The sequence below is a fragment of the Beauveria bassiana genome, assembly GCF_000280675.1.
Source record: "Beauveria bassiana ARSEF 2860 unplaced genomic scaffold BBA_S00008, whole genome shotgun sequence".
NCBI lineage: Eukaryota > Fungi > Ascomycota > Sordariomycetes > Hypocreales > Cordycipitaceae > Beauveria > Beauveria bassiana.
The window spans coordinates 260,840-286,537 of record NW_007930843.1 but is presented as its reverse complement, the minus strand read 5'-3'; the positions used below and the strand labels follow the sequence as shown (position 1 = coordinate 286,537).

Below are 25,698 nucleotides of genomic sequence, written 5' to 3'. Positions count from 1 at the left end.
GCCAGCCTGCAAACGCACACCTTGTTTACTTCGCAAGCCGTTCCTTTTCTGGACACGCTCTATAATCCCCTCACGGCTTCCCCGACGCGTCAACTCCATTCTACCCGCCACGGTTGCTCATAGTGTGCCTCCATATCACGCCTTTCGCCTAGCCTCGTGTAATTGCTGCTGCTGCTGCTGCTTCTATCACCGCTGCTACCCTCGCCTACCACATCACTTTACTCTTGCATTTTTCTGCTCAATCGCTATTTTTAATTCATCATTTTATTCCCATTTCCTCCCTCGCTTCATGGTAGCTGCCATAGCCTTGTTCCTTCTGTAGCCGAATCTCCCTACAAGAATACTCGCCCCCGACGCCATGCCTTTGCGAAAAGCCCTCAAGTTTCCTCGCCCAAGCCTCGAATCCCAGTGCACGCACACCACCATGACGCGGGTATATGGAGCAGCAAATATCTGCTGCGCTTGCCACCGCCCGGGTTCTTTCGGCTGGGTATATCAGTGCACTCAGGACCAAGAGGGCATCATTGACGACGCCTTCGCCCAGGGCGATCTTGTAAGTTCTCTCACCATCTCAGTGCTATCGTTGATGCTAAGTTGGTTCGCTCTAGAGCTGCTGCGATCAAATCGGTCTTGGCATGGTTGACGTAATAAATGCGCAACGAAGCAGTATTCCCGACTGCCAAGACAAATTCGCCTTCCTGGACCAGATCAGCTATGAACAGATGGCCAGCTACAGACCCGATCAACTCGCCACGTTGTTGCGGCAAAAAGAAAAGGCATTGCCCGCCATCGAAGCCCAGAAATGTACTATCTGCTAATACATGACTTCAGGTCCAAGCCATGATTCAACGAGACCGCATGACCCAAAACGGCACCTCGCTCTTTGCCCACGACGGCCTCCTCGACCTCACTGAGCCTTTGCCCAATCCATACGAGTACCGGAAGCTGTAGGGCAGCACCGCTCGCAAGGAATGTCTCTACCGCATCTGCGCCCGTTGCCGACCGAGCTGCGTCGACCGCGCCTACATCAGCATGAACGCCGTCGCCGATGGGCAATTTCCACCCACCGCTGCCACGGGCTTTAGCTTCCACTCCATTGCCGGTCGTCCGGTCACAGATGCTCGTCTCGTCAAAACCATTGGCCAACGGCCCGTCCCTTCCGTCAGTCTCCCAAACCTGACCCTGCCCTGGTGACTATTGCCACTAACACATACGTCCAGGACACACCCGACAGCTCGCCACGCCTCTCGTGGCTCAAATCGAGTCTCTGCCTCATGGACCTTCTGGAGCGACAGATTGTTTGCGGTGGTCATCTTTCATCAGCCCGAGACAGTCTATCTGACGAAGCGCCTTGTTCCGTCAGTGAGCCGCCTCCATGCCCGGGAACGCTGACGCGCTCGCCTCCTTGTAACAACTTGGAGGCCATTTCGCAGCTGCTGCCCGAGGACCCTCCGGTGTGCGTGGCGCCAGAGCCAGCCTTTCAGAGTGAAAGCTCGCCATTATTTGACATGCAAGTTGATGTCCTTGTGCTACACTCGCGCATACAATTTCTAACCTCGAACGCAGATCACCGATCCTCGGCGTACACACACGCGGTAATACAGACTCAAGCTACACCAATTTGCGTCTCGGTGCGGGCAATGGCTTTGAGCGTGGCATTTCCGACATGATTACGGCAGCGTAAAGCCCTTCTCAGAAAAACAAAAGCCAATTGACCTAGGTGTCTTGTCCGAGTTTTGTATACATAGCACTTTATACCAGTGAAAATACAGCAAATGACGTCGCATATATTGATATGAAATGAAGCTCGTAATTCACTGTAGCTATACTAAAAGACACTCACAAGGCTTGCTGCTTGTAAACTGATTGTAAAAAACACACAAGACATTTGACCTCGAGGCTTGTTGCTTGATAACTCATTGTAAAAGACAAGACACTTGACCTCAGGGCTTGGTGCTCTCAAACACCTTCTTCATCATCTGGTCGCCCACTATCTTGGCCTCTGCGAACCGCGGCTCAAAAAACTCCTGCGTGCTCTCGAAGCGCTTCCTCCACGTCTCGAAATGGCCCAAGCTGACGCATTCGGCCCACGCGCGCGCCGCAAACGTAAACTCCAAGTCGTCGCTCCGGTACGTCTGGTCCTCGACTGCCGTGACGAGCGCCTCGTCGAGCAGCGCCGGCGTCCGGAAGAGATACTCGGTGACGCCCAGACGCAGGCGAAACAGCGGTGTGCTGCACAGCATGTGGTCGTAGGGCACGATGCCCAGCTCCGCCCAGCAGTCCACCATGGCCAGCAGCGACAAGTGGTTGTTGGCGCGGCGCGCCGTCGGGTCGTCGTCCGATGGCGGCTGGCCAAGCGCGAAGCTCGACAGGACCGACGGCTCAATGAGGAGCGTGCCACTGCCGCCGCTGCCGCCGCCGCCGCCGCCGCCGCCCCAGGCCTTTGTGCCAAAGACCTTGTCGCGCGCGGCGTACAGGCGCGCGCGCAGCCCGGCCAGGTCCCCGACGAGCATGAGCTTGTAGAGGTCCGTCACGCTGCGCGCGTACTGCGCAACCTGCTCGCGGGCTTCGGGGTTGAGGATGGCGAGCCCCGCGTACACGTGCCATTTCTGGCTGTAGATGCGCAGCATCAGGTTGACTTTGACATTTTCGACGCCGCCGACGTAGCGGCTCATGGTCCAGGGGAACTGACGGTTCGCGTGCCAGGCCTTGCCCATGGAGAGAAAGGCGGCGTGGGTGACGGCCTGCGTGTCGGCGGTGATGCGGTCGTGCTCGCGCGCCGAGAGGTACACAAAGGTGGACTGCAGGCAGCGCAGCACGGCCTCGACCTTGCGCAGGGAGGCGTCGGGCGCGCGGTGCTGCACGAGGACGAGGGGCTGGTTCTTGGGATCCACGCCGGGCCCGTGCAGCGAGTGGCACGAGATGATGTCGACGTCGGCGGGGAGGTGACGCTCAAAAGCGGCAATCTCGGGCGACTTGCATGACGTCTGACCGCCGACGATGGCGCCCATTTTGGTGGCTAACGGGTAGGGGCGTCGATTGTTAATAGAGGAGGGAGAACTGGCTGGGATGGAGAGGCAAGACGTACAAGGTCCGTAGCTGGCAATGACACTGTCGATGACGGCGGCTTCGACGCTGTAGATGATGTAGTCGCTCGCGCGGGAGACGAGATGGCCGTTGCGGCAAATCTCAATCTTCTCCTATACAAGAGAAAAGAACCTTTCAGCAACCATGACACGCAAAACACACCAGGGGCGCAGAAAAGGAACAGGTCGGTACACGAGAGATGGAGATTCGTACATTGGCAGAATATTTTTCTTTCAGGCTATCATAACTATCTTCTCTGTCGCAGGCCATGATTCTATAATTCACGAGCATGGGCTGTCAGCCAGATATTACATGCTGCGGGCATGCGACGACCGATTGGGAATTCAAGGGCATCATTTTCGGTTTACGCGAAATACTATTGCATTGTTAGCGAATTGCTTCCTTGCAAAGAACGTGTATAGAGTGAGAGGATGGGCGGCTGCCGGCGAAGGCAGCCAAAGCCGGGTGTGGTCTTTTTCATCAGACAGTAGTTATAAGTAAGGTAGCTAGCGTTTACATCAGTGACTGCCCAGGTCCTTCCCTCTCACCGGAACGGTGCTAGGGTTCTCTCCGGGCAATGCTCGAGCCAAATGCGCTCTAGTCATCATTGAAAATGGTACACCGGCTGTGGGTGTGGTGAAGAGAGGGTAGAGGATGGAATAGGAAAGAGCTTACCATATTGGACGTGTTTCAAAGAGCAGCACATGTCACGATTCAAGACTCACCTCCAGCCGGCTTCTGACAGTCTCTCGGCGTACATTCGCCCCATGTCGCCCATGCCAATCAGGCCGACGACAAAGTTTTCCATCCCCGCAGGGATTTCCTCAGATGCGGCCATGCTCGTCTGTAATTCTGATAAAGGAATCTGATGGGAAGAAGCAAATACAAGAGTGAACAGCAAGTCAATGGCTCACATTCCCACTGCAGCCACAAAGAATGAAGCACGTCAGCTTTGTGCAGACAAATGGTGCTTTTTTTTTGCTGCGAGTGAATGAAGTGGAAGAAGCTGGAAGTCGAGAAAAAAATCGAGCGAGAGGAAAGAAAAGTGCTTGTGTGGGTCGAGTGATTACCTCAGCATTCTGGCCCGGGACCGTTGAGACACAATGGGGCCTCGACGACTCATAAAAAGGAAGGCCTGCAGAAGGCTCCAGCAAACGACCTTGACTCGGGCACGAAAATGAATGCGCTCTTTGCTCTGGGCTCCAACGGCTCCGGGCAGCTCGGTATCGGCCACCGAGAGGATGTGTCGGTTCCGAAGCCTGCGCTTTTCCATCCCGCGCAGCCAGACTCGCCCATTGTCCGGGTGGCGGCGGGCGGCAACCACACGCTGTTGCTCAACGCTGCCGGGCAAGTCTTTTGGAGCGGCGACTCCGCGACGGGCGCGTGCGGCCTCGGGCCGCCCGCCAGCGTCCCCGTGTTCCAGGAGATACGCCTGGTCCAGGACGGCGGACGCAGGGTGGGCGATGTCTGCCTCGTCGCGTGCACGTGGGAGGCATCCTTTATCGTAGCGCAGGATGCGGCGGGCCAAAAGACCGAGCTGTACAGCTTCGGTGTCGGCGTCAAGGGGGAGCTAGGTCAGGGTGAGCTCATTGTGCGGACGCCCTCGGCGACCGGCTTCAAAGATTTCCCGCCGTCTGGTACGGAAATAGTCGACCTGTCCGCTTGTATGGGTCACGTTGTCGTGGTCCTGAGCAACGGCGACGCCTACGGCTGGGGTAATTGTCGCAAAGGACAGGCTGGCGCACCGGAGCAAGTCATCTATTCACCGAGAAAGATAGAGGGTCTCGAATTCAAAGTCACCCGAGCTGTGTGTGCAAAGGAATCGACTGCATTCTTTGGCGAGCCCGCCAGCGGTCACCTCGCAGTGCTGGGCTCCGACAAATGGAAGCTATCTTCGGGTAAGCCTGCCCAGGTGCCGCATTGGGCCGATGTTGGAGCTAGCTGGGGAAATATATACATTTTGGGCACCGACGGCACCCTGCTTGGCTGGGGTCGTGATGATCACGGCCAGCTGCCGCCACCAAATTTACCTGAGCTTACCAAAATCGCCATTGGCAGTGAGCACGTTATTGCATACGCCAAGCGCGGCGATGTCCTCTCATGGGGATGGGGCGAGCACGGCAATTGCGGGCCCAAGGTTGAAAACAATGACGTAAAGGGTCGCTGGAATGTCATTGCTTCATCCAAGTATATCCCATCAGACTCGACAATTGCAAGTATCGGTGCTGGCTGTGCGACCAGCTGGGTCTGCATAACGCCCCGGTGAAGCCCGAGGCGTCTGCGTAGGACTGCAACTTTTTCAGTCAGGGAATAGCGCAAGATTCTCTACGTCGGCCAACTTTTGCGTCGGTTCGAGGACAGTAGATGGCTCTGCAGGAGGGTTGCTTTGCTCGTCTGCAAAGGGCGTAGGATCCGCCCTGCTTATGTGCATAAAGGAATGCGTCTGTCGAGTCAGCATTGTGTTGATACACTCTCACATATTAAACTCACTGAGATTGGATCGGGATCGGCACTGTGGTCCCATCCAAGCTGTGCATTCTCTTCCCCATCCTCGTCCTCGTCCCTGACTGGCTCCCAGCCCTCGTCGTCGACAAACAGGCTCTCGGATCGTAATGTCGGCGGCGGCGGTTTCTGCGAGGGTCGGAGATCAAAGGCGGACATGCGCGAGACACTGGCTCTAATAGTGCCCACGGGTCGAGAAGCAGAGGGTGGCGGTACCCTGGCCGAAGCCTGCATTGGCGGCTGTGCCGTCTCTGGATGTGGCGCCGGGGCTTCAGATGCCGTGACGCTCGTCTTGCGAGATGTGGCCTCGAGTCGCGGCGCATTGTTTGCTGGAGCCGACTTGCGCCCCTTCTTCGTCTTTTGGGCAGGATTGCTTCCTCGTTCTCCGACGGTCATGATGAGGAATTCACATGACAATGCATCTCCGGCGTAGGAGAATTGAATCGGGCGAGCTGGGAGCGAGTAGCGGGCTGAGAGAGCAGATCCTCCAATGCCAGCATGCTGAATAATGGCGCGGAAATCTTTGACCGAGATGACAATATGGAGCTTGTCTTCGACTTCAATATCGTCGAATTCATCTGCTTCAACCGCAATCGAGGTCTGGAGTGGTTTTTTTAACACGGCTAGATTTCGTCAGTCGTAGGTTGACTAAATGAAAAAAAAAAACACGGTGTCGTACCATCTTCGCTCACAGTCTTTTCGCTGAAACATGTAAAATTGACACGGTCACCGTCAGTGTTGATGTCGAGATAGTCGATCCCCGGGCCAAAGTGGTCCATGAGCTGCCGTAGCGTGCGGGAGCTTATGGACCAGTGGTGCGGCGCGTCCGTCTTGCTGAACTTGGCGTGCACCGGGACGCCAGTCTCAAAAATCAGGCGGTGAGTAGACGTGAGGCCTGTTCGGAAGACGATGCGGGCAACGAATCGGCTCTTGACGCCCTGGCCGTCTTCAATGGTGACGTCGCAGCGGTCAATCAGAGTCTGCTTTTCCGCATCGCGATCCCTCTGGCTGTCGGCGGCCGCCGAGCGGCTGCGAAAGAGCGATATGAGTGACTGCAAGGTGAGTTTGTCTCACGTTAGACATGGCCGTTATGGAGATGATGGGTAGTTGCGCCAACTTGCCCGAATGTACATGTTGCAGTGGAAGCGCTCCTTGGCCGGGCCGGTGCCTTGGTAGTTGTAGCGTGAAAAGAAGCGATGGGTGGTGAATTTGAAGCTCGCATAGGCCGACTTGGAGTTGTTCAATGTGCTCAAAATGAACTAGTCAGCCACTGTTAGTAGGCCGTTTTGAAAGATGGGAAATTGGTCATGAGCAGGCTGACAGAATCCTTGCGCGCCTCGAGGGACACATCGTCGCTAAACTTGTTGAGGCAGATGAGGGCATCTCGGAAGCCAGAGACGCCCTCTTCGCTCAGAGTGAAGTTGAGCACCGCCATTGACTGTGTGAAAGTCGCCCGAGAATGCTGAAGTCCCGGAAACTCCCCAGCTTCTGGGCGATGATGGTCGATGTGAATGGCGAGCTGTTGGCGGGAGCAGAGTTTACCTAGGTCGGCGCGACAGTGGGTCGAGAAGGCCTACAGTGGATGACGGGGGCGTTTAGTGGTTACGGCGCTGGTTACGGCGCTTCAGCGCAGATGATGGCCTGCAACATTGAGATACGACCCGTGTTGGCAGAGCACTTCATAATCCATGCCGTAACCAATGATATAGGCGTTTGCGCATTGTAGAATCAATTGTAGATGGATGAAGTCGTTTCTGTCCGGCTCTTTAGGGATTGTTCGTTCATCAGCCTGGGTAGGTACAGTGGGGCGATGAGCGCCAGCTCGAGCCTCAATCTTTGACACGGGAAATTTAAGCATTTTTGTAAATACATTTCTTGAGTTAGTTCTGGAGTGAAACAGGATTGTTGGCAGGATTGGGTTATAAGTCAAAGAAATCGCTTAAAACGGAGTGGTGGCATTGTCTACTTTATGAGGCGGGTGGTTGGGACAGCAGCAACGAAAGAAGAGTACACCAGTCAACTATTATTGCCAATTTCTGATCCCTCATAGGGATTTTGCCCTACATTAAGCAATAGCATTGTTCATCTAGAATTGCCGGATCGAACCCTCTCGAGTTTCTACAAACGCCATACTGGCTGTCTGGCAATTTGAATCGATCAGATTGATGCCCTTGATAGCAGTCAATTGCTACACTTGATCTCTATTGAATATCATGTCAAGTCTTCTGTCAATCATTATCTGAATCATTGTGTAAAAAGATATCTCAGCAACCACGTCAAGTGTATGTGAAGTGATACAAGTGTTCATGCTCTGTATTGTTGCTACATAGTCAAGGTTTAGCGGCCCCTAACTAAACCTTCAAGCCCCTTGTCGGCAATCACCATCGATAACGGCAAGAACATTGGCATGGTAGTGATTATCGCTGAAATGCTGTGCGCCTAAAATTCGAAAAAAAAAAAAAAATTAGTAACAAAATCAATCGCAAGTGCAGTGACGACCGCCCGGATTCGTTCACCTCCATCCTCGCTCGCTCTTTCATCAATTCCGGAAGCAGCTCCAGCCGCAAAAGCTGAATCTGGTCGGGCCTCTCCTCACGCCATGCCTGTCGACAAAGAGGTTCGTGCCGAGATGCTTGCCGCCAAAGTACTTTGTAAAGAAAAAGGCCATTCTAGCAAGTTTCTTTTGGCAAAGAAAAATTAGCGACGGGGTCGAGGTTGGTCCAAGTGATGGGCGACGTACAGTTTGCGACGCGGCGCGCTCGTTGGCAGTTTTGAGATGTCCAAGTTTATGGTTAAGAGATAGCCCCCTGGATCAAAGAGGAAACGGCGTTGTATTTAAGGGCTCCCCGCACAATGCTTGTGCGCCAGGCCTACGCGACGGCTTTTTTCCTGCCAACTACGTAGTTTTAGCTCGTACGACTGACTGTAGTCTGTACAAGAGGCCTCCGCACGGACGCCTCACAGTAGGTAATTAAGCTTCCAAGTCACAGGAGGCGTTCTTTTTAGCTGGTTTCTTCTTGCTCAGGCTCTCACAAATCGGACAGATTCACCTCACACCCCGAATCGTGCCTTGGCAAGGCTCGCGCTTCAACGTGATCTGCTCGCCCTAGCGGGTAAGGCTCAGCTCTTCGCCTCTGGCTGGACAAGGCATAAATACCTTCTCCTGTGACAAATCACTCGTGTTCAAAGCAAGCTTGATCCTCAAGTATCTATTTGCCCGAAAAAAATAAAAGTTGTGACTATGCTATGCAAACGCTATAAATAATACATTTTCTTCCGCTTACTTGAGAGATTCTTCGACTTTTAGGGAGCCGGCGGTAGTCGGCTTTACCCAATACATGAAGCGAAAGTAATTGACAAAGGCCATGCCGGTATAAGTCACTGGCACATACTGCGCTCCCCTCCGAATCCACCAAATCGCCGTCCGAGCCGCCCAATCCGCTCCCACAATGGCCGAGCCCATGCGAGACTGGAACGCCGCAGGAACAATGTGTCGATACAGGATTTGCTCGTCGTCGTAGTATGCTCTCGCAAACGGCACAAAGGCCCGTTTCGACTCGGCGTACGCTTGCATGACCTTGTCGCCGGGTAGCGCGCCGTGCAGTTCCGCTTCGCTGCCCACGTACCAGACCTCGGGGATCAGCTCGGGCTTGGTCCGGTCCCTCGACTGCTTGAACAGCTCGATGATGGATACGGCCGAGGTGCAGTTCATGGCCAAGGCGGCGTTGTTGTCTTTTGTGCCGTGGCAGAGTACGAGAATATCAGTCTCGGCCAGTATCGGCGCAAGGCCCGAGTAGTCATTCCTGGACCAGTCAACGCCGTGTCGCAAAGGCGTGATTGACGCCACCTGCTCTTTTTGCAAGGCCTTTGTCAACTCTCTCCCGAGAGCACCACTTGATCCTGTCATGGCTACGCGGCGGCCCTTGAGGGTTGTGGCCGTACCAAATATCATGTCGACAAGACGCACCATGGATCCAAAGTAGTTTTGAGGATCAATGTGGTGCAGCACGTGGTACTCGGGACCGACAATCATGTTGTTTTTATCTTTCGGGAGGACTCGGTAGGGAATGTGGTTCGAGTCGTAGCCCATGTTCCACGCCACAATGGCCGTGCGGATGATTTGCACCAGCATGACGATGAGCAGGTCGTAGGCGGCCGTGGGGTAGAATCGACGCAGGAGCAGCCAGCTCGCCGAGCTGCCGACGGCTTGGCACGCAAACTCGAGGGGCATGTGCGAGACGAGGTTGGCATATCGAAAGTTGCGGTTGAATCGGAGCTGGCGGTTAAAGTACTGGTGGTGGGCCGAGTGCGTCCGGTTCAGCCAGCGGACAAACTTGTTGCGCGTCTTTTGGTGAGACTGCCAGTGGACAAGGTCGAAAAACACTGAGCCAACAATGTAGTGAATGATTGTAAAACTCGCAGTCACAACGACTCGGGTATAATCTGGCAAAGATGCGGATATCATGGTACAAGCAGCCGAGCATCAAATGAGTACTGGGGAGAAAGGGAAAGAATGAGTAGGTTAGGTGAAGCTATTCAGCCCCAGACAAGGAAGATAGAGTCGTCTTATAAGAAATTGGTGTACTTGACCATGTGTTGGTCCCTTTACGTGCTAAAAATAACGCCCGTCAACAAAGCGGCTTTGTGGTACTGCGCGGCCTGTAAGTGGTCAAAGACTCCAGTTCCAGGGCTGACGACCTAGCGTAGGATACGCAATCGTCGCTTTCGTCGCTTATGATCCCTTTTTTCAATCTACATTTCCTATCAAGACCAGTTTCGTCCATGAGTCGGCAAGTTCCATCTGGTACCTGGTGACGGCCCACAGCTCGGAACCAAAGCCCGCCAGCATCTAACAGTCCAGGGGAAGCGGCCGAAGAATAAGACCAGTAACTATGTAGGAAAGACATATTGTGGGTATTGACAAGCTGCAACAAACTATACGTTCTTTGGTTTATTGTGTTATGATATAGCTTCGAGTCTCTATTCTATTACACCCAAATGTTTGCTTGCGCCGTCCCTCCTCTTTTCCGTTGCGCAATCATGGCTTTTCATCTTCATCCAACAAAAAACCATTTGAATACTGTTACGCAAGATCTTCAATCCTCACATTCGTGCACCGCCCTGTCAAGACCTTTTTACTCGTGTCCACTTTGGCAGTCATGTCGAGTTCGCTAGTCCCTGAGTTGGCGGCCGGTAATAAGGCTGAGCGGACCCCTGCCCAGCAAGGCAGCCAACCAACTAGTTAGGATATGTGAGGGTCGTGGGGTTTCATAAATTAGACAGGGCTCAAGAAAGGGGGCAGTGCGTCCTGAGACTCGACGACAAATGCCAAGCAACCCATTTTTAGTCTTGTGGGCATTTATAAACAAGGGCTCTTGACAGGGTCGAATCCGAGCAAAGATACGACGGCCGCGTTGTCCAAGCTGGGGTATTTACACGCTAACTACATAGATGAGATGACGGAGATTAGATTGATTTCGGCCAAGACGTCTGGAAGCTCGGTGACTTGCGGCGCGCCATCTTCCGATTTTATCCCGACGACGCCGTTCCTGGATGCTTTTTTTTCTCCAAAAAGCGACAATATTCTCCTACATGTCGCTTCACATGACAAAATGCCGTCCTTTTTTTTCTTTTCTTTTTTTCTTTTTATTTCTTTGGACTGTCGCGCTTATGCTACGTCCGCCCTTCTGGATCTACTCTTGGCAACTCCCCACTAGCTAGTAAACGCGCTCTCCTGCTCGATTACTGCCACCAGCAGAAAAAGCACAAGCCCTTCCTTTGACATAGAAAAACTCTGAAGGCCCAAAGTGTCAAACCTTCTGGATAAAACTTTCTACAGAAGGAGATTTTTTTTTTTCTTCTTTTAAAAAAAAGGAGTTTACACCGAGTCCTATTAAGACGAACCGCGTAGGTTGCCTGTGGCCGAGCATTCTTTCTACAAAAGTCGCATGAAAACTATATCCTAAGCTATTAACTGATTTAAAGTCTCGAGATTGAATATTTACTTAATATAACCAATACATGAACTCTGAAAACGCAAAGGTCAACTTATAAAACGGGGTCCTGGCAGTAAGAAATCGTCGCAGCCACATAATGCAAACGCAGCCACTTAAAGGTAATTGCAGCCACAGACAGGGGAGAATTTCAAGCCACACAAGCTCAGTTAGACGAAAGTGCCCAAGCTTCTCGACGCACCGAGTATTGCAAGGTAGTACCTCGTAAAAGGGGACTCTATGCTGCAGCATCGTGAAGTATTGATAAAGTTTGCAAACAGACGCCTCTTTGTATCATTTTGTCGATGAGTTAAAACTCCGCCTAAAAGGTAAGAGGTCCTTTCTTCGTTGCAAAGCCATGTTTGGGGCATCGAGTCGGCTGCACGCGTATTTCGATGTGGCGCTACCCCTTCAATTCCACGAGGCCAAACTCGACGCCACACAACTCTCACGATGATTCCTTTCTAGTCCCATGTAGTTTCGCAATCAATATATAGCATTTTTTAAACCTTCATGGCTTATAAAAGAGAGTTCAGCTCAGATTGGGTAAAGTATGAGAGCAAACCTTTGATTAAATCAACTACTTAAGGCCGCTCTCTCCCAGAAGTCCTCGTCTTTTCCCTTCTAGAGCCTTTCTCAATTTCACATTGTCTACTGCTACTACCATTCGATCTAGATACTGTCCGCACCAAGATATCCGGCCTCTGTCCTACGCAAAACAATAAGCACCAGGTTCAATACTAAGCAAGCCAACACCACTGCTCTACGCTCAAGAATTCTGCATATAGCTTCATTCAAGAAGGGACAATGCCTTCAAGAGATGCAAAGACCGAACCTTGGAGTCCTTCTCATGAAGATATGGAGAGAAGCCTTGGTGATGTCGTCTTGCACCGTCCTCCTGGTAGTCCACCTCCCCCTTACTCGCCAGAGGACACCCCGCGTGCCGCTCTGAGCAATCCAGCGTGGACCCGACTTCATTCGGCGCCTCGTGAAAACTTCAAAAACAGTCCTCTCCTGCGTCTTCCAGATAGCCTTCTCACCAAAATCATGTCCTTCACCGACGTGGACAGCCTTCTCCGCCTGCGTCATACCTCGCGCACCTTTATGCGCCTCTTCTCCTCGTCTGAGAAATTCGCGGATCTGCGCTTTGCCAACTGCACTGGGGGAGCGCAAGCCAGGACAAATGTCTGGCGGACACCCAATTGCAAATATCCAGAGCAAAGAGAATCAACGTTGTGCTCTTCTTGCGAATACCGTCGCGGATACAATGAACAGACAATCGTCAACAACATGGCACAACTCTGGTGCTCGAGATGCCGCAGGCTGCACTCTGCGATGCACTTTTCTAGCCATGAACGTCAAAACAAACGAGACAGGGACAGAAGTTGCATCGGCTGGGCAGAACATGTCAAGCTGTGCTCTGACGTGTTTCTCGACTGGGACCTGGTTCTTGCCTTGGCCAGTTCCACCGGGGATGGATCCAATAGCCTTGTCTGCAATCAGCATGACGACAATGGCTGGAACTGCAGCCGCATAAAGTGTACCTTCGAGAATGGTGTGAGAGTGCTCGTCTGGACCAGGGAGGACGGCCGGTACGAGCTTGAATTCACATCCTCTAGCCATATCCCTTTTAACAGAGGCCCATCTGGCGAGAAACCCGGCTGGTATAGTGTCTTTAATGCCATTCATGAGGTCACGAACCCCAAAGACCCATACTGCTTCTTGGCTAGCCGTCGCTTCGAAGGCTGTGATCCGATGCGCATGTTTGACCCCAGCCTCTGCAGCTGCTTAGACTGGAATCTCCTGCCTAGCGATACTGACACAAGCACCCAAAACTGCTTCAAATGGCACCTGGGCGGGAATGTCTGCCGCCGCTGGCGCTGCAAAGCAGACTTTGGCGAGTACGCTGGCTCCGACTTCACCGAGTGCGATCCCGAAACTGACCGCTGCCACGGGTCTCGCCATGGGTTCGACGCAGACTTGGGCCCCGGCCGCCTAGTCAGCATCGACTTTGTCAACTGCCCAGACGACGGCAACATGTTGGTGCTGGTGCAGCGCACCCACTTGATCGTGGAGGGGCCCACGGATCCCAACTGGGTGCAGCTCATCTGCCCGCAGAGCATCCTTCAGACCAGAGACACGGATATGCTCGGCAAAACATGGTGCTACAGCAAGATCTGCGCCGTGAGCAAGAGGCCCGGCTGCATCACGCGGCGGTCACTGCTCGATCTGGAATGGCGACTTTCTCATCCAAACTGGGGGGCTGACTATTATGATGATGTTGATGAGGAGGAGGAGGAGGAGGAGGAGGAGGAGAATATGGGGGATTATGATGGGGACAGCAGTAACGAAGCCATTGACAGTGTCGAGGAGGAGGGCAGCGAGGCGAGGAACGGCTTTGACGGGGCGATTGACGATGATCGGGTGTTTGTCACTGCCGGAGAGGATGACACTGACGAGGAGAGGGCAAAGACAGCGCCTGTATTGAAGTCTGATCCTAATTTGTTTTCGGATCAACTGTTGGAATATCATCACTTGATTTTTTGACTTTATCTGTTGCTTTTCTAATTCCAACCTTCTTTGACCGCGTTTTCATCAACAGGGGTAGGGTTACTTTCAATTTCAATGAAAATCATTGAAATATTCATAATCTCTCCAAGACGCAGGGAGAAGGGGAATGACTGAGAAACTAGCCACTAATTAGCTATCTGCTAATTGACCGACTGTTGATGATTTGACTGTCTGCTAATTGACTGACTGTTGAGTAACTGGCTGTTGAGTAACTGGCTGTTAATCAACTGGCTGCTGATTGACTGGCTACTGATTGACTGGCTGCTGTCGACTGGCTGCTGTTGACTGGCCTCGTAATTGTAAAGTTCGGCTGCTTGTACCATAATATCCGCATCTTTGACGTAAACTGCCAGTCGTCATTTGGCACGAATGCTAGATCCACTAGCGTTATTAGCATATCGGATAGCCTCGACTCAGCTCAGACGGCACTTATCCGGCCCCATGGTAAGCAGAGGCGATGAGGAACGATACAAGGCTTTGCTCCAGGCCATGTGGCTGGCAATGAATGTCAAGATTCCATGTCACCCCCTCACACCAGAACCTTCCTTCACGACCTTCCCAAAAGGTACATGATGCGCCGCCTGCCAATCAGATTGAACAGGCATGGAACAATATTATCGCTTCATTTATACGTAGCCTAAATTCTGTTTATGAGATAATATCGCTTCGTAAAATGTAAAAATACTGTTCATGACATAGCATCGCTTCCTTCAATGCCAGCAAATTCACTATTATTGTACATGGCTGACCAACGCCGGCTAAATGAATAATGCCCGCTCCTACAGCAGCAGATTGGGGTCCCAGTCGTAGTAATCTATCGGCACCTCATCTCGCGGACAGCATGCCCCCGACATCGACGCCCAAGGCCCATCATTGTTCAGAGATGCCGAGTCCATGAGTGGTAGATCCAGGCCCCACGTGTATTCGAGGCCGTTCAAGGTTGTATAGTCGGGGATACCCATGCATCGGAGGCCGCTTGCATGGAGCTCTGCCATTTTTCTGTTGCGAATCTCGCGGACGCGCTCCTTCATCGTCTCAAACTGCGCCACATAATGCGGCTCAGCCCAGTAGCTGTCGTACTTCTTCATGATGGATGCGATGCTGATGATGACCTCTCTGTCGTCTGTGGCGACCCACGCCGAGAATAAGGCTGAGGGCATAAAGCCTGCCCCGGTAGGCAGCTGTTCGCTCGAGATACGTGTGATCCAAAGGGCTTCCCGGGAGTAGTATAGAGCTTCCTGCTGAAGCTTGATGTTGATGGGGTTCAGGGCTGATAGGAAGGCATTAATGACGAGCGTAAAGCTCAGCATCATGGTGTATGCTACGCCCATTTGTATCTGCGCTCTGACAAGAGCGATTTTCGCCTCGTTCGTTGCCTGGACCATGTTTGTAAGATCCATGAGCCGGCGCCGTACAAACGGGCACTCGGTTTGCATCCGCATGTATTCGCGGAACATTTGGTTGTAGTAGATCTCTGGCTGACGGACAAAATATGGAAAGCGCATCAGGCAAGGTAAGTCTAGGCTCTCGATCGGCTGGCCTTTTTCCTCGTCCAGTGACTGGTATGGCCCGAAACCCGTCTTGAGAACCTCGAGATATCGTCCATCAATGGAGATGTTTGGGTTTACAATAGCTTCGGTGCACTATTGTCATACATTAGCCATTCGTGAGAGCAACGTCGAAGGGGTAATGCTGGAGGCATACAGCAGGTATAATCAAGTGGTAGCGTAGTGACTGAGCAAAGGAATCGTCCCACGGCTCGTCAATGGTGGAGTTGAGTATGGAACAAATGCCCACCATGTGGCTCATGTAGCCTTCTGCCGACTTGCCTGCCCACATCTGCACAATATGTTAGCATTCGGAGTAGCAATGAAGTGGCGAGGATTGGCCCCCTTACCTGAGCAATCATGATCATGAAGACGGAACAGAGAGTATAAGGCGATCTTCTCTGCTTCGGGTCTCCGAGAGCTTTATTGAGGATAATGAGCGCCTTGCCGTATTTCGTCAGCGTCGTTGGAAATAGTTTTTTCCCGCTGCGCAGGTCATCAAACGCATCAAGAAAAGTTTCCGTGGCACTGTCCAAGAGCTCGCAGGATCCCACACGGGTGGGTATACTTGCGAACCAGGCTCCAAAGCATTTGAGGTCAAATTGGGGATCGTCGATTTGAAGGGCAGAGGCAAAGCGACCGGACAACCTGGTGATTTGGTTGTTGGGCGAAGCTCGGGGCGACAGCGACTTTGGCGAGTGTTTGGACCGGGGCGTCTTGACTGGGGCAAATCCGATGCATTGTTCCTTGAACTTATATCTCAGCTGTCCTTTACCAGTGCAGGCAATCTTGAGACGGGCGCATCTAGCACAACGAGGTGAAGCTTGATCACACTGGCCTTGTTAGTCGAAGGGCTTCTACTCAGCTGTATGGAACCGAGCCTACCTTTTTCTTTTGCTTGTGGCAGGCATCGCAGCCGCGAAAGGTAGGTACACCGGGCATAATGTAGAACGCTTCCTATGTCAAGTGGGCAAATAGATGGAGTATATGGCGACGAGTGTAGGATGATTGGGAAGAGGGTACTACATATATGGGCGTGCTACAGTGTGCCCTGCCGAGGTGTGCATCCGGGGCGAAGCGGAGGGAGGTTTGCTGGGTCAGGATCTGTTGCCCGATGGTGATTATGTGCAGTCCAAGAAGATGACGAAGGATAAGCGCGTCAAGACAAGGAGCCCCTCTTAGTCCGGGGAGATGGAGGCCGTGGCCCTGCGCGGCGTCGCGGCGGAGCCAACCAAACGTGCCGAATTGGCGCTGAACGTCTGGCGTGTGCGTCCAACAAGCGCGGAGGCTACTAGCGTGAGGGTGGGGATGTTGGGGAAGTTTTCGATGACTGGCTGAGAGAGCGGTGACGCCGTCGAGGAAGCTAGGGAAGATGATGGTGCTGGCGGGTGAGAAGTTGGCAAGACGAGGCGTGGATCCGTTTGAGAGATGAGGGCAAGTTGAATGGAATGGCGTGGTGAAGGGCGTTTTTGGCTTGTGTGGCGTGGACGAGCAAAAGGTCGATACCGAGTAGGTGTAAAGGAAGGGAGAGCCGTCGAAGATGATGGCCTGTGCAGGATTTTAAGGGCAAAGGCAGATGCAAGGAGAAGACTCAGTGCCGTACTGTAACTCTGCTTGTCTCCCAATCGCCTCTGTGTGGTAGCACTGCGTGGAGTGGGCCGCTGCAGTCGATGCCAGTAGGTAATTTCTGAGAACCTAAGCCGAGGGTGCGGATGCAGAGGCCAGAGGCTGTTCATCTTGATAGGCCCAGGCCCAAGACAAGCAGGCGAATCCAGAAGTACTTTACTTTGGATAGCCAAGTGCTAATTACTTGATTTTAGCTATTCACCCTAACTAGACCGCAACCAGCCAGCCTCGGGAATTTCCTATTACAAAGAACCGAGCAAGGCTGTCAGCTCAGCCAAACACCATACAATCGCCAACGTTGGCGAATCACAGCAGCCTTGGCCCCCGTAAATAGAGGCGCTGTGGATGTTTGTTTTGGCCCCCGAGCCCCCGAACCTGCCCTGAAAGCGGGCACTCTGCAAGCCCCCAAAGCCCTACGAGAATGTCGCAAAAAAAGCAAGGCCCAAGTTTCCAACGTCTCTCGCCGCTCCGGGCGGAGGCCAGGTCCGCCACGACACCAGGCATGTGCATGCGCCTCAACATTATTAGCGCTGCAACTGCACAGCGTCTGCTGATTTCTCCGTTGGATACCGACCACTGACACTCGTCCCTCAAACGGCCTGATGGGCGGCCATCTCGAACTGGTTGCTACCTTCTCGGAGGGGTGTGAGGCCTTTCCCCCAGAGTTGCGACTCTCCTCGCACTTCTCGCACCCTCCCCGCAGCTCCTTGTCAAGGGACCGTTGCCGTCCCTGCGTGGTACATTAAATGCAAGCACGTGGTTTCTCAAGCCTTCTTCCAATGTTGGCCCGGTAGATGTAAACCGTGTCCGCTTTGCGATGCGCTCAGTCTGCTACGCTGTCAACACATTCTTGGGATGTCAAGCGACAATGTTCATGGGCTGACGTGCCGGTGAACCTAACTGCTCCTTTCAACAAGTCGGGCGGCATGGTTCTTGTAGCGGCTCAGCCCGATTCTGACAAGGCTGTCGGCACTTTTGTGGGAGCCGCATGGCTGATCGGCATTCACATCTTAAATCCCGAATGTCAACAAGACAGCTCAAGACTCGCTCCAACGCTGGCTCACAACAATTTCACAACGCCGTAATTGTAGGAAAGCCTCACATAAATCAACTCGTCTCAGGCACTCCTCTGTATTCGGATCCTTGATCCAGTAGCTAAATGTGAAAGGACACATGTAGGATCCGATCATGCGCACTGAGCACTTACACAATTTCAGCAAAACATACATCTAATGTCGGTGGATAACATCCTATTCGTCATAGTTATCCGAATAACACAAATCTGAAAATGAAAAGCGAGAGCAATGGGGGCTATTGCTAACCCCGTAGACCTAGGCTCCAAACTCTGCTCTGATAGCCCATTGTTTCTTAGTATCCCAAACGCCGATAGCTGATGGCATAGCACTTCTTTCTCAGCCAGAAAAACTGCCAAACCAGCAGCACATATCATGAAAAGGCCGAACATGGCACAGGCTGTTACAGGCAAAAGCCACACAAAAATTCCAACCTAGAACCAAACACAAAAATCATGTCATAACGTATCAGGTGCTTCGTCGCAGACTGCATGTCCATCTTGAACAATGCTTGTACGAAGCACTCTGTTATAGCGCACCCGGTTTCCCTTTGCTACCATTGTCATGGTCAGACGATACAAGACAGCAGCTGGCGGACAGCGGGCAGCAAGTGAGAGGCCCGGACGGACGGGCTGCCGCATAAAGCTTGCAATCGATGTAAAATGTAGCCCTCAGCACCCGACCTGAAGTCTTTCACCCGCTCCTGCGTCGATGTCATGCATTGCCCGAGGTGTGCGGACCGTTGCCGTGGCCGGCGCTCTACATAACAGCCGAGGCTAGGAGCCGTGATTCGGGGTCGTCTATTCCAATGCTGTCCAGGCGCGCTCCCTCCAGTCCCTCGATGCTCAGGAGGCGATTCTCCACGGTCTGGAAGCGCGGCTCGTAGGTCGCAGCGCGGGACTCGATGCCCTCGAGGCGCTTCTCAATCGTGTCGAGGCGCGCCTCGATGCGCACGAAGCCCTGCGCAATGTCATGACTCAACCGGTCGATCTTGTTGGTGAATGACCGCAGCGACGTTGCCAACGGCGACACCTCGGCGCTCGGCGTGGTCGACGGAACGCGGGGCTCGTGGTTGTGTCGCGGCTCCTGCAGCGCGAACCGCCACTGGTTGCCAAGCTGCACCTCGCAGACGGCCTTTGCGCGGAACGGGCAGTCAATCTTGCGCGTCGACGGGTTGCGCTTCTTGGCCGTACTGCTGTACTTGACGCCGCCGCGGTCGCACACAAGATCATACCGCGTCGGTTTGCCCTCGCGGTAGTTGGACGCCCGCAGCTTGACGATGCCGTAGCCCTGGTCTTTGGCCACGCGTTGCACCGACGTCATCAAATCTTCAAACGACCGAAAGATGCCTTCCGGCGGCGGCAGAAGCGCCGGGGGAGGCGTGCCGGCATCGGGACTCGACATGGCGGGCCGCCGTAGTTCGTCGTTCGCGTTCTCAAGGGGGGGTATGAACGGATGGCCCAGCGGGTGACGTAGGTACGCGACAGTGCGAGGAAACGCGGGTCGGGGCCAATACAGGCAAACGAATGTCGGGGCGTAAGTACGGCGCGCAGGTAGGAAAAAGGAGAGCTGAAAGAAAGAAAAGGGCCTTTGGAATATGCTTCTCTCAAAGAAGCAGCGGCCAATTCGCGATGCAGGCGACGGTGAGCAGAGAACGGACTGCTAGGCTGTTGGTTTCGTTTGCTTGCGCCGTACAGTACGATGCAAGAGGCTGGAGTGTGAGGATTTTTCCAATCCGCACTGTCAGCGAGCCCATTAGGTTTGGTGTTGATCCGGTCCGGTACCTTTCAGCCAATCACAACACCACAAAGCGCGTAGTCGACTGGGATTTGTGCCTAGCGTGTAAAGCCGTCGTTTTCTCGCTCACTGTGCTTCGGTATTGAACTTCAGCTTTTATCCACAGTTGGCCATGGACATGAAAACACAACGGAAACTCGTCCTCGCGAACTGGTTTGATCTAGGATGACAGTTGTCGGTGCGCCCTTTCACGAAGATGTGTAATGTAGCCGCCAGAGGCCGCTTACTCTGGTACCACCAACACACCTACACGTGACATTCGTCTCAGATGTGGCTGACGCCTACAAACTTTACTTTTCAATAAATCACGGATTCAATCCCGTGTTTGATATAAATACACGACTTGAGCTCTCTGGAACTAGACAATCTGAGATCTGTAGAACCTAGGGCATCAAAACCGCATTGTTCAATTCTCTGGTGCACTACTGTTAACGGATACACGAAGCAAGGCCTGATTCACATCAAAGGCTGGATCCGCATTTTTGCAGCCACTACAGTGTTACTGGACCCCCACATCGCCCCTACCTTGTCTCCTTACTTGGCACTTCCGGCCATTCTCATTCAACGGCAAACGCGTTCGATATCGACTTCGCTGGACAGCAAACATAGTGAAAGATGAATGGTCAGCAGGTTCAGGGGAATGCTGGCGCTAGCGCCGACGTCTCGGCCGAGGAGGCTCGCCTCAGAGAGGCGATGAGACAGCTCAAGCTCCTCCACGTCAAGGTAAGCCGGTGCCGCGCTGCGCTGCGCAAGAAGGCGACCGCTAACCACGCTCATCAGTCTCGCCTTCTGAGAGGCACTATCCCGAAGATGCTGGATCCCCTTGTACAGAAGCAGCCGTCTCGTGAGTTGTCCAGTCCTCGCGTTTGCAAAGTCGTCTCTAACAATTCACCAGCCGATGTCATGTATGCCGCCTTTATGAGGGCTGTGAATGAGGCCCAGGGTAACGTCAAGGAATTCACCGAACTCATGCGCGATGAAAAGAGCAAAGAGGTATTCGCCATGGCCGAAAAGAGCAGCAATGAAAACCCTTTTGGCATCAAGGCCTGGCGCCACCAGGACCATCCCAACTGGTTCAACTTGGACAAAGACGACTAGTGGTTCGGAAATGTCTTTGAGTCGTGGGAGTAAGCATTCAGATGCAGGTCTACATGTTGTCGATACTTATCTTGGCCATCGTGCCATTTCATGTGGCGTTTAGGCGCGGCGAAAAGGAGGGGGGCGGAGTTCTTTTTCTTTCGCGAGTATACCATGGTGCACGCAGGCGTTTTTTGGATTTTATCTACCTGATGTTTTGAATAAATAAATACACGAAATTGAAATTATTGACGATGTTTGTCTACTGAAGTGTGGCCGGACATGGTCCCCGGTGAAAAATGCCTTTCCAAGCGAAAGAGGGGGGGTCCGTGTCATGTTCAAGCGGTGGAAATATCTCTGAATTTTGGCCAATCGTTACTTTCTCAATCCTTTCACTCTTTTGCTCGTGAGCATGATGCTCTCGGGGAACTGCTCAGTACATATTTATTCGCCGAGCAGTCTTGCAAGCTACTGATGGAACCAGTAAGTTGTCCCCACATCCGCCTGCGCAAAAGTTGGAGCCAGGCATCGCGACAAATCACGTGTATATATGGGCCTTTGCTGCTCGTCCCGCACCCTGATTCGCCGGCTTAGCGGGCACATTTTCAAGCACCACCCACACAAATTTTCCACCAAATCTCTAAATTCTTCGCTTCTGGTCTGTCCGTGATCCCTCAATTTGCAATCCAACCCAGCAAATACCGCCAAAATGGTCAACCACCGCGTCACCTACCGCCGCCGCACCCCGTGAGTGCTCTCCTCTTAGCATCGATTCGAATCATATACTTTGAATTGCCCGCTCGCGACCCCCGAACATTCGGCAAGCGGACATTGAAGACTAACCATGATGGCGCTGCAGCTACAACACCTCCTCCAACATCACCCGTGTCTCCAAGACTCCCGGTGGTAAGCTCCGCGTGCTTCACCTTAAGAAGCGCGGTACCGTCCCCAAGTGCGGCGACTGCGGCTCCAAGCTCTCTGGCGTAAGTCAATCCGACGACGACGACAACGACTCGACTGGCATTCCAAAGCGACTCGAAAATGGGAGGACGAGGGCGATACGAGATTGGTTCCCCTACTTTTCGTGGAGGTTATTCGCACGAATTGCTGCCGAATTACAGTTTGCGGGGGATATGAGACTGCCGAAACCTCTACACGACGACGAAGCTTTGCGAATGCCACTCGCGTCGACGTATCATAGCCTCCAACGACACCAACTAATTTCTTCTCACAGATTCCCGCTCTTCGTCCCCGCGAGTACGCCAACATTTCCAAGCCCCAGAAGACCGTCCAGCGCGCCTACGGTGGTTCGCGATGCGGTAACTGCGTCCGCGACCGCATTGTCCGCGCTTTCCTCATCGAGGAGCAGAAGATCGTCAAGAAGGTCCTGAAGGAGCAGGAGCAGGGCAAGAAGAAATAAATGGAATTAATCGCAATTTTTAAACTTCGACAAAATTTATTCCTTGTTTCTTTTTGGCGAAACGAAGGGTTGTGAAATGGGTTCATTGCTTTGGTGTTCATTAGGACAAAAAGGGACTGCATGATACATATGGACCAGGCTGCTGCAAAAGATGACGGCTGGTCTACTGCTGTCTTAAGGACTGCGAAACCTAACTTGATGATCTGAAATGAAATGAGAATCAAGCACATGTTCAATATTGGGTCCGCCCGTGATAAGGGGTCACTGTAAACTCCCAGTCGCTTCATAGTACACTTACACAATAAATGCGTTGGAGTATCCGTATGCACGTCAGATACGGTCATCCATTCATAGCCCCACATGCAAGCGCAGACAGCGACAGCTCCTGCAGAGATATCCTAATCAGAAGCTCGATAGAGTACCCTCACACAACATTACCGAGCTACGTCGCAATGCGCACATTCACGCGCCGCTTACCAGGGATTTTGCCTTTGCCCAGAGCATCGATCGCGCCCTGCGTCAAGACGCTCTCCCGACCACTCGCTGCCTCGCCCCCCCGAACGACGACGATGGCGATGCGATGCCAGCAGCAGCTCTTTGCCGCGCGATCCCTACACACGACATCGTTCCTGAGCAAGCAGAAAAAGGCACAGGAACATACACCGACGAACTTTCAGGACCTCGACGTACTCGGCAATACGCCGGTGCCGTCGACGTCGGTCGATGTCTGCATGTACGACGGGTTTGGCCTCAACAGCGGCATCACAATCACCGACGGCGACGGCGCGCTGCTGGTTGACGGCGAAGCTTTCACGTGGCGTCCGTGGGAGATCTCGGGCGAGATGCGCCTGCTCAACGACAAGGGACAGTTTGACGTGCCGGCGGAGACGTTGGGTGTATTTGACATGTTGTGGCCTCGGCCAGGTAAGGCGGGCAATTTCTGGTGGAGCTGCTGTCGCAGACTTCTGCCTGCTGGCAGTTGACGACATAGTTTTGCTAACTCATCGCCACGTGTAGATTTACTCATTGTTGGCACTGGAAAAAGCATAGCGCCGCTGAGTCCGGAGTTGAGGAAACACATCTCGTCTCTTGGTATGCGTCTGGAAGTTTTGGATACGAGAAATGCGGCGTCACAGTTTAATCTACTTGCTACGGAACGGGGCGTAGCAGACGTGGCAGCTGCGTTGATACCAATCGGGTGGCAGGAGGGCATCGGCGCTGCCGAGTAAAGTTGTGATTCATGTATAACTAACATTGTATTACCATTATTGTACACTGTAATGAGACTGTCCACAAATTCACTTTAATCGATCCCCGTTATGCATGAGCTTGGGCTGCAGATTGGGCTAAGATTACGCAAGGCAAGCCGGGGTATTGTAGAGCTGTATTACGCATATTTCTTTGCAACCATGCGGCCTTGCAGCCTCGACTGATGTGCCTACTACTCATAATTTCAAGCCACAACAGAAACGCGTTCTTTTACATCCGAATCTGCAAGCAAACGCAAACGAGCCTGGGCGAGCAAAATTTGCAGTTTTTCAGGGTAGCGCGCCGCATTTGGGAAAACAAACCAAAGCTCCACCACGATCAAAAGGTTCGCTCATCACCAAACGGTCCGTACCACGGTCCACGACCCGCGGCTAAGCAAGAAGCAGTTGCATCTTGCATACTAACGGCATCGGCAGCTGCGCCCCCGACTTTGTCGCACGTCTGAGCCATTTTACTACGTCGCCGACAGAGGGCTCCCAAACGATCAAGGCCTTCTTCACCTTCCTACGTATCCTTCGGTCGCGACAGATTATTTTCGTCCTCCTGCCCATCACTTATGCGCACCAGCTTGGCTTTCGACAGGATATGAAATTACTGGCACTCTTTTCGATGCCCCCGACCGCCTGAGTTGCCGCAGTCTTCCTACCAGAAGAGCGCATGGAACGGCGCAAGACTATTTACCGTTGAAGACGCTGAGGATCAGAGAGGGCTCCACTCTCGTTATTGAGTCATCTCTGCAGCTGTCGCGATATTGCACACCATAGCCAACAGCCTCGCAAGGAGGGCTTATCTTGATCAAAGATGTCGCAGATTTACAAACGGCTGTTTGGACTGCCGACCGTCCCAGTGGATGCCCATGAAACGGACCCTACGTTGCTCAAGGAGCACTCGACACTTAAGACGTACACCACCAGTCGTTTCGAGTACAAGGACATTCGCGTCTTTTTCCGCCAACATGCCAAAGCGGCCCAGCTACCGAAGAATCCAGCGCCGCTGCCTTTGCTGGTGTGCATTCCCGGCCTGGGCGGCTCCGTTGCGCAGTTTCACCCCCTGCTGAGCAGCCTCGTGGACATGGCACCGTGCCTGGCGATTGACCATCCGGGTGGAGGACGGTCTGCGTATTCGCAGAAACGCTGGGATGCGTACACGATGGAGGCACTCGTCGAGCTTCTGGAAACCATCATTGAGGACCATCGTGACAAGGATGCCGGGCAAAAGGTAGTCCTGATTGGCCACAGCATGGGAACTGGTCTCTCGGCCCTGCTGGCAAGCAAGCAGAGGACGCACACAACGGATCTCGTAAACCATATTGTTGGCTTTATTGCCATTTGTCCCTCCGCCGGCCCTCTGGGCGAAACTACGTCGCGATGGGTCCGCAGACTGCTTTGGGTACCAGGCTGGGTCTTTTCCTTGTGGCGACTCTGGGATGGAAGGGGTGGTCCAAACAGCCTGTCCATTGCGCGGTTCGCAGGCGCCAATGCATCTCCTGAGTTGCGGCTACTTCAGTACCGATTCAATCAACAGAGCCGAACACCCGTCTTCCGGCGCATGCTAGGCGCCGCTGTACCGCCGTACAAGGACGGCAAACCAGTGGGCGGCATGCCTACGACGGATATTTGGAGCGAGCTCGACATCCCGCTCTACCTTATTGGCGGCGAGGCTGACCATGTAACTCCAACAACGAACGTGGACAAGATTGTCAATGCAATCAAGACGAGACAGGCTGCGCAAGATGG

General features: G+C 53.1%; 12 protein-coding genes across 12 annotated transcripts in view; 7 read left to right on the top strand and 5 right to left on the bottom strand.

Annotated features, from left to right (window-relative positions):
• Window positions 1-358: 358 nt before the first annotated feature.
• Window positions 359-1,684, top strand: BBA_03733 (uncharacterized protein; the record flags this gene model as incomplete). Its single annotated transcript, XM_008598830.1, has 4 exons — window positions 359-553; window positions 952-1,161; window positions 1,221-1,456; window positions 1,567-1,684. The coding sequence occupies 4 exons, from the start codon at window positions 359-361 to the stop codon at window positions 1,682-1,684; spliced, it is 759 nt and encodes a 252-aa protein (XP_008597052.1).
• A 259-nt stretch (window positions 1,685-1,943) lies between these two features.
• Window positions 1,944-3,925, bottom strand: BBA_03732 (prephenate dehydrogenase; the record flags this gene model as incomplete). The annotated part of the gene is made up of 4 exons (XM_008598829.1): window positions 1,944-3,019; window positions 3,089-3,200; window positions 3,301-3,361; window positions 3,813-3,925. 4 exons carry the CDS (start codon window positions 3,923-3,925, stop codon window positions 1,944-1,946), a joined length of 1,362 nt encoding a protein of 453 aa, XP_008597051.1.
• A 339-nt stretch (window positions 3,926-4,264) lies between these two features.
• Window positions 4,265-5,353, top strand: BBA_03731 (RCC1 domain-containing protein; the record flags this gene model as incomplete). Its single annotated transcript, XM_008598828.1, has 1 exon — window positions 4,265-5,353. One exon carries the CDS (start codon window positions 4,265-4,267, stop codon window positions 5,351-5,353), a length of 1,089 nt encoding a protein of 362 aa, XP_008597050.1.
• A 33-nt stretch (window positions 5,354-5,386) lies between these two features.
• BBA_03730 (DNA repair protein RAD9) lies at window positions 5,387-7,447 on the bottom strand (the record flags this gene model as incomplete). The annotated part of the gene is made up of 6 exons (XM_008598827.1): window positions 5,387-5,530; window positions 5,578-6,212; window positions 6,269-6,618; window positions 6,721-6,848; window positions 6,911-7,108; window positions 7,268-7,447. The coding sequence occupies 6 exons, from the start codon at window positions 7,445-7,447 to the stop codon at window positions 5,387-5,389; spliced, it is 1,635 nt and encodes a 544-aa protein (XP_008597049.1).
• A 1,422-nt stretch (window positions 7,448-8,869) lies between these two features.
• BBA_03729 (sterol desaturase/short chain dehydrogenase) lies at window positions 8,870-10,054 on the bottom strand (the record flags this gene model as incomplete). Its single annotated transcript, XM_008598826.1, has 1 exon — window positions 8,870-10,054. One exon carries the CDS (start codon window positions 10,052-10,054, stop codon window positions 8,870-8,872), a length of 1,185 nt encoding a protein of 394 aa, XP_008597048.1.
• A 2,335-nt stretch (window positions 10,055-12,389) lies between these two features.
• BBA_03728 (uncharacterized protein) lies at window positions 12,390-14,129 on the top strand (the record flags this gene model as incomplete). Its single annotated transcript, XM_008598825.1, has 1 exon — window positions 12,390-14,129. The coding sequence occupies one exon, from the start codon at window positions 12,390-12,392 to the stop codon at window positions 14,127-14,129; it is 1,740 nt and encodes a 579-aa protein (XP_008597047.1).
• Window positions 14,130-14,932: 803 nt separating this feature from the next.
• BBA_03727 (Zn(II)2Cys6 transcription factor) lies at window positions 14,933-16,642 on the bottom strand (the record flags this gene model as incomplete). The annotated part of the gene is made up of 4 exons (XM_008598824.1): window positions 14,933-15,796; window positions 15,858-15,992; window positions 16,051-16,533; window positions 16,586-16,642. 4 exons carry the CDS (start codon window positions 16,640-16,642, stop codon window positions 14,933-14,935), a joined length of 1,539 nt encoding a protein of 512 aa, XP_008597046.1.
• A 2,516-nt stretch (window positions 16,643-19,158) lies between these two features.
• On the bottom strand, window positions 19,159-19,803 carry BBA_03726 (Gln/Pro-rich protein G6G8.11; the record flags this gene model as incomplete). The annotated part of the gene is made up of 1 exon (XM_008598823.1): window positions 19,159-19,803. One exon carries the CDS (start codon window positions 19,801-19,803, stop codon window positions 19,159-19,161), a length of 645 nt encoding a protein of 214 aa, XP_008597045.1.
• A 1,008-nt stretch (window positions 19,804-20,811) lies between these two features.
• On the top strand, window positions 20,812-21,294 carry BBA_03725 (uncharacterized protein; the record flags this gene model as incomplete). Its single annotated transcript, XM_008598822.1, has 3 exons — window positions 20,812-20,919; window positions 20,977-21,040; window positions 21,092-21,294. 3 exons carry the CDS (start codon window positions 20,812-20,814, stop codon window positions 21,292-21,294), a joined length of 375 nt encoding a protein of 124 aa, XP_008597044.1.
• Window positions 21,295-21,982: 688 nt separating this feature from the next.
• BBA_03724 (ribosomal protein L34-like protein) lies at window positions 21,983-22,693 on the top strand (the record flags this gene model as incomplete). Its single annotated transcript, XM_008598821.1, has 3 exons — window positions 21,983-22,020; window positions 22,133-22,256; window positions 22,508-22,693. 3 exons carry the CDS (start codon window positions 21,983-21,985, stop codon window positions 22,691-22,693), a joined length of 348 nt encoding a protein of 115 aa, XP_008597043.1.
• Window positions 22,694-23,145: 452 nt separating this feature from the next.
• BBA_03723 (DUF498 domain protein) lies at window positions 23,146-23,922 on the top strand (the record flags this gene model as incomplete). Its single annotated transcript, XM_008598820.1, has 2 exons — window positions 23,146-23,617; window positions 23,711-23,922. 2 exons carry the CDS (start codon window positions 23,146-23,148, stop codon window positions 23,920-23,922), a joined length of 684 nt encoding a protein of 227 aa, XP_008597042.1.
• Window positions 23,923-24,763: 841 nt separating this feature from the next.
• The window catches only part of BBA_03722 (dual specificity phosphatase), a gene marked incomplete at both ends in the record, with an annotated part of 1,999 nt that continues 1,064 nt past the window's right edge, over window positions 24,764-25,698 (top strand). Inside the window, one exon of the mRNA XM_008598819.1 lies at window positions 24,764-25,630. Coding sequence (XP_008597041.1) covers window positions 24,764-25,630 — 867 coding nt within the window. The remainder of the gene's footprint in view (window positions 25,631-25,698) is intronic.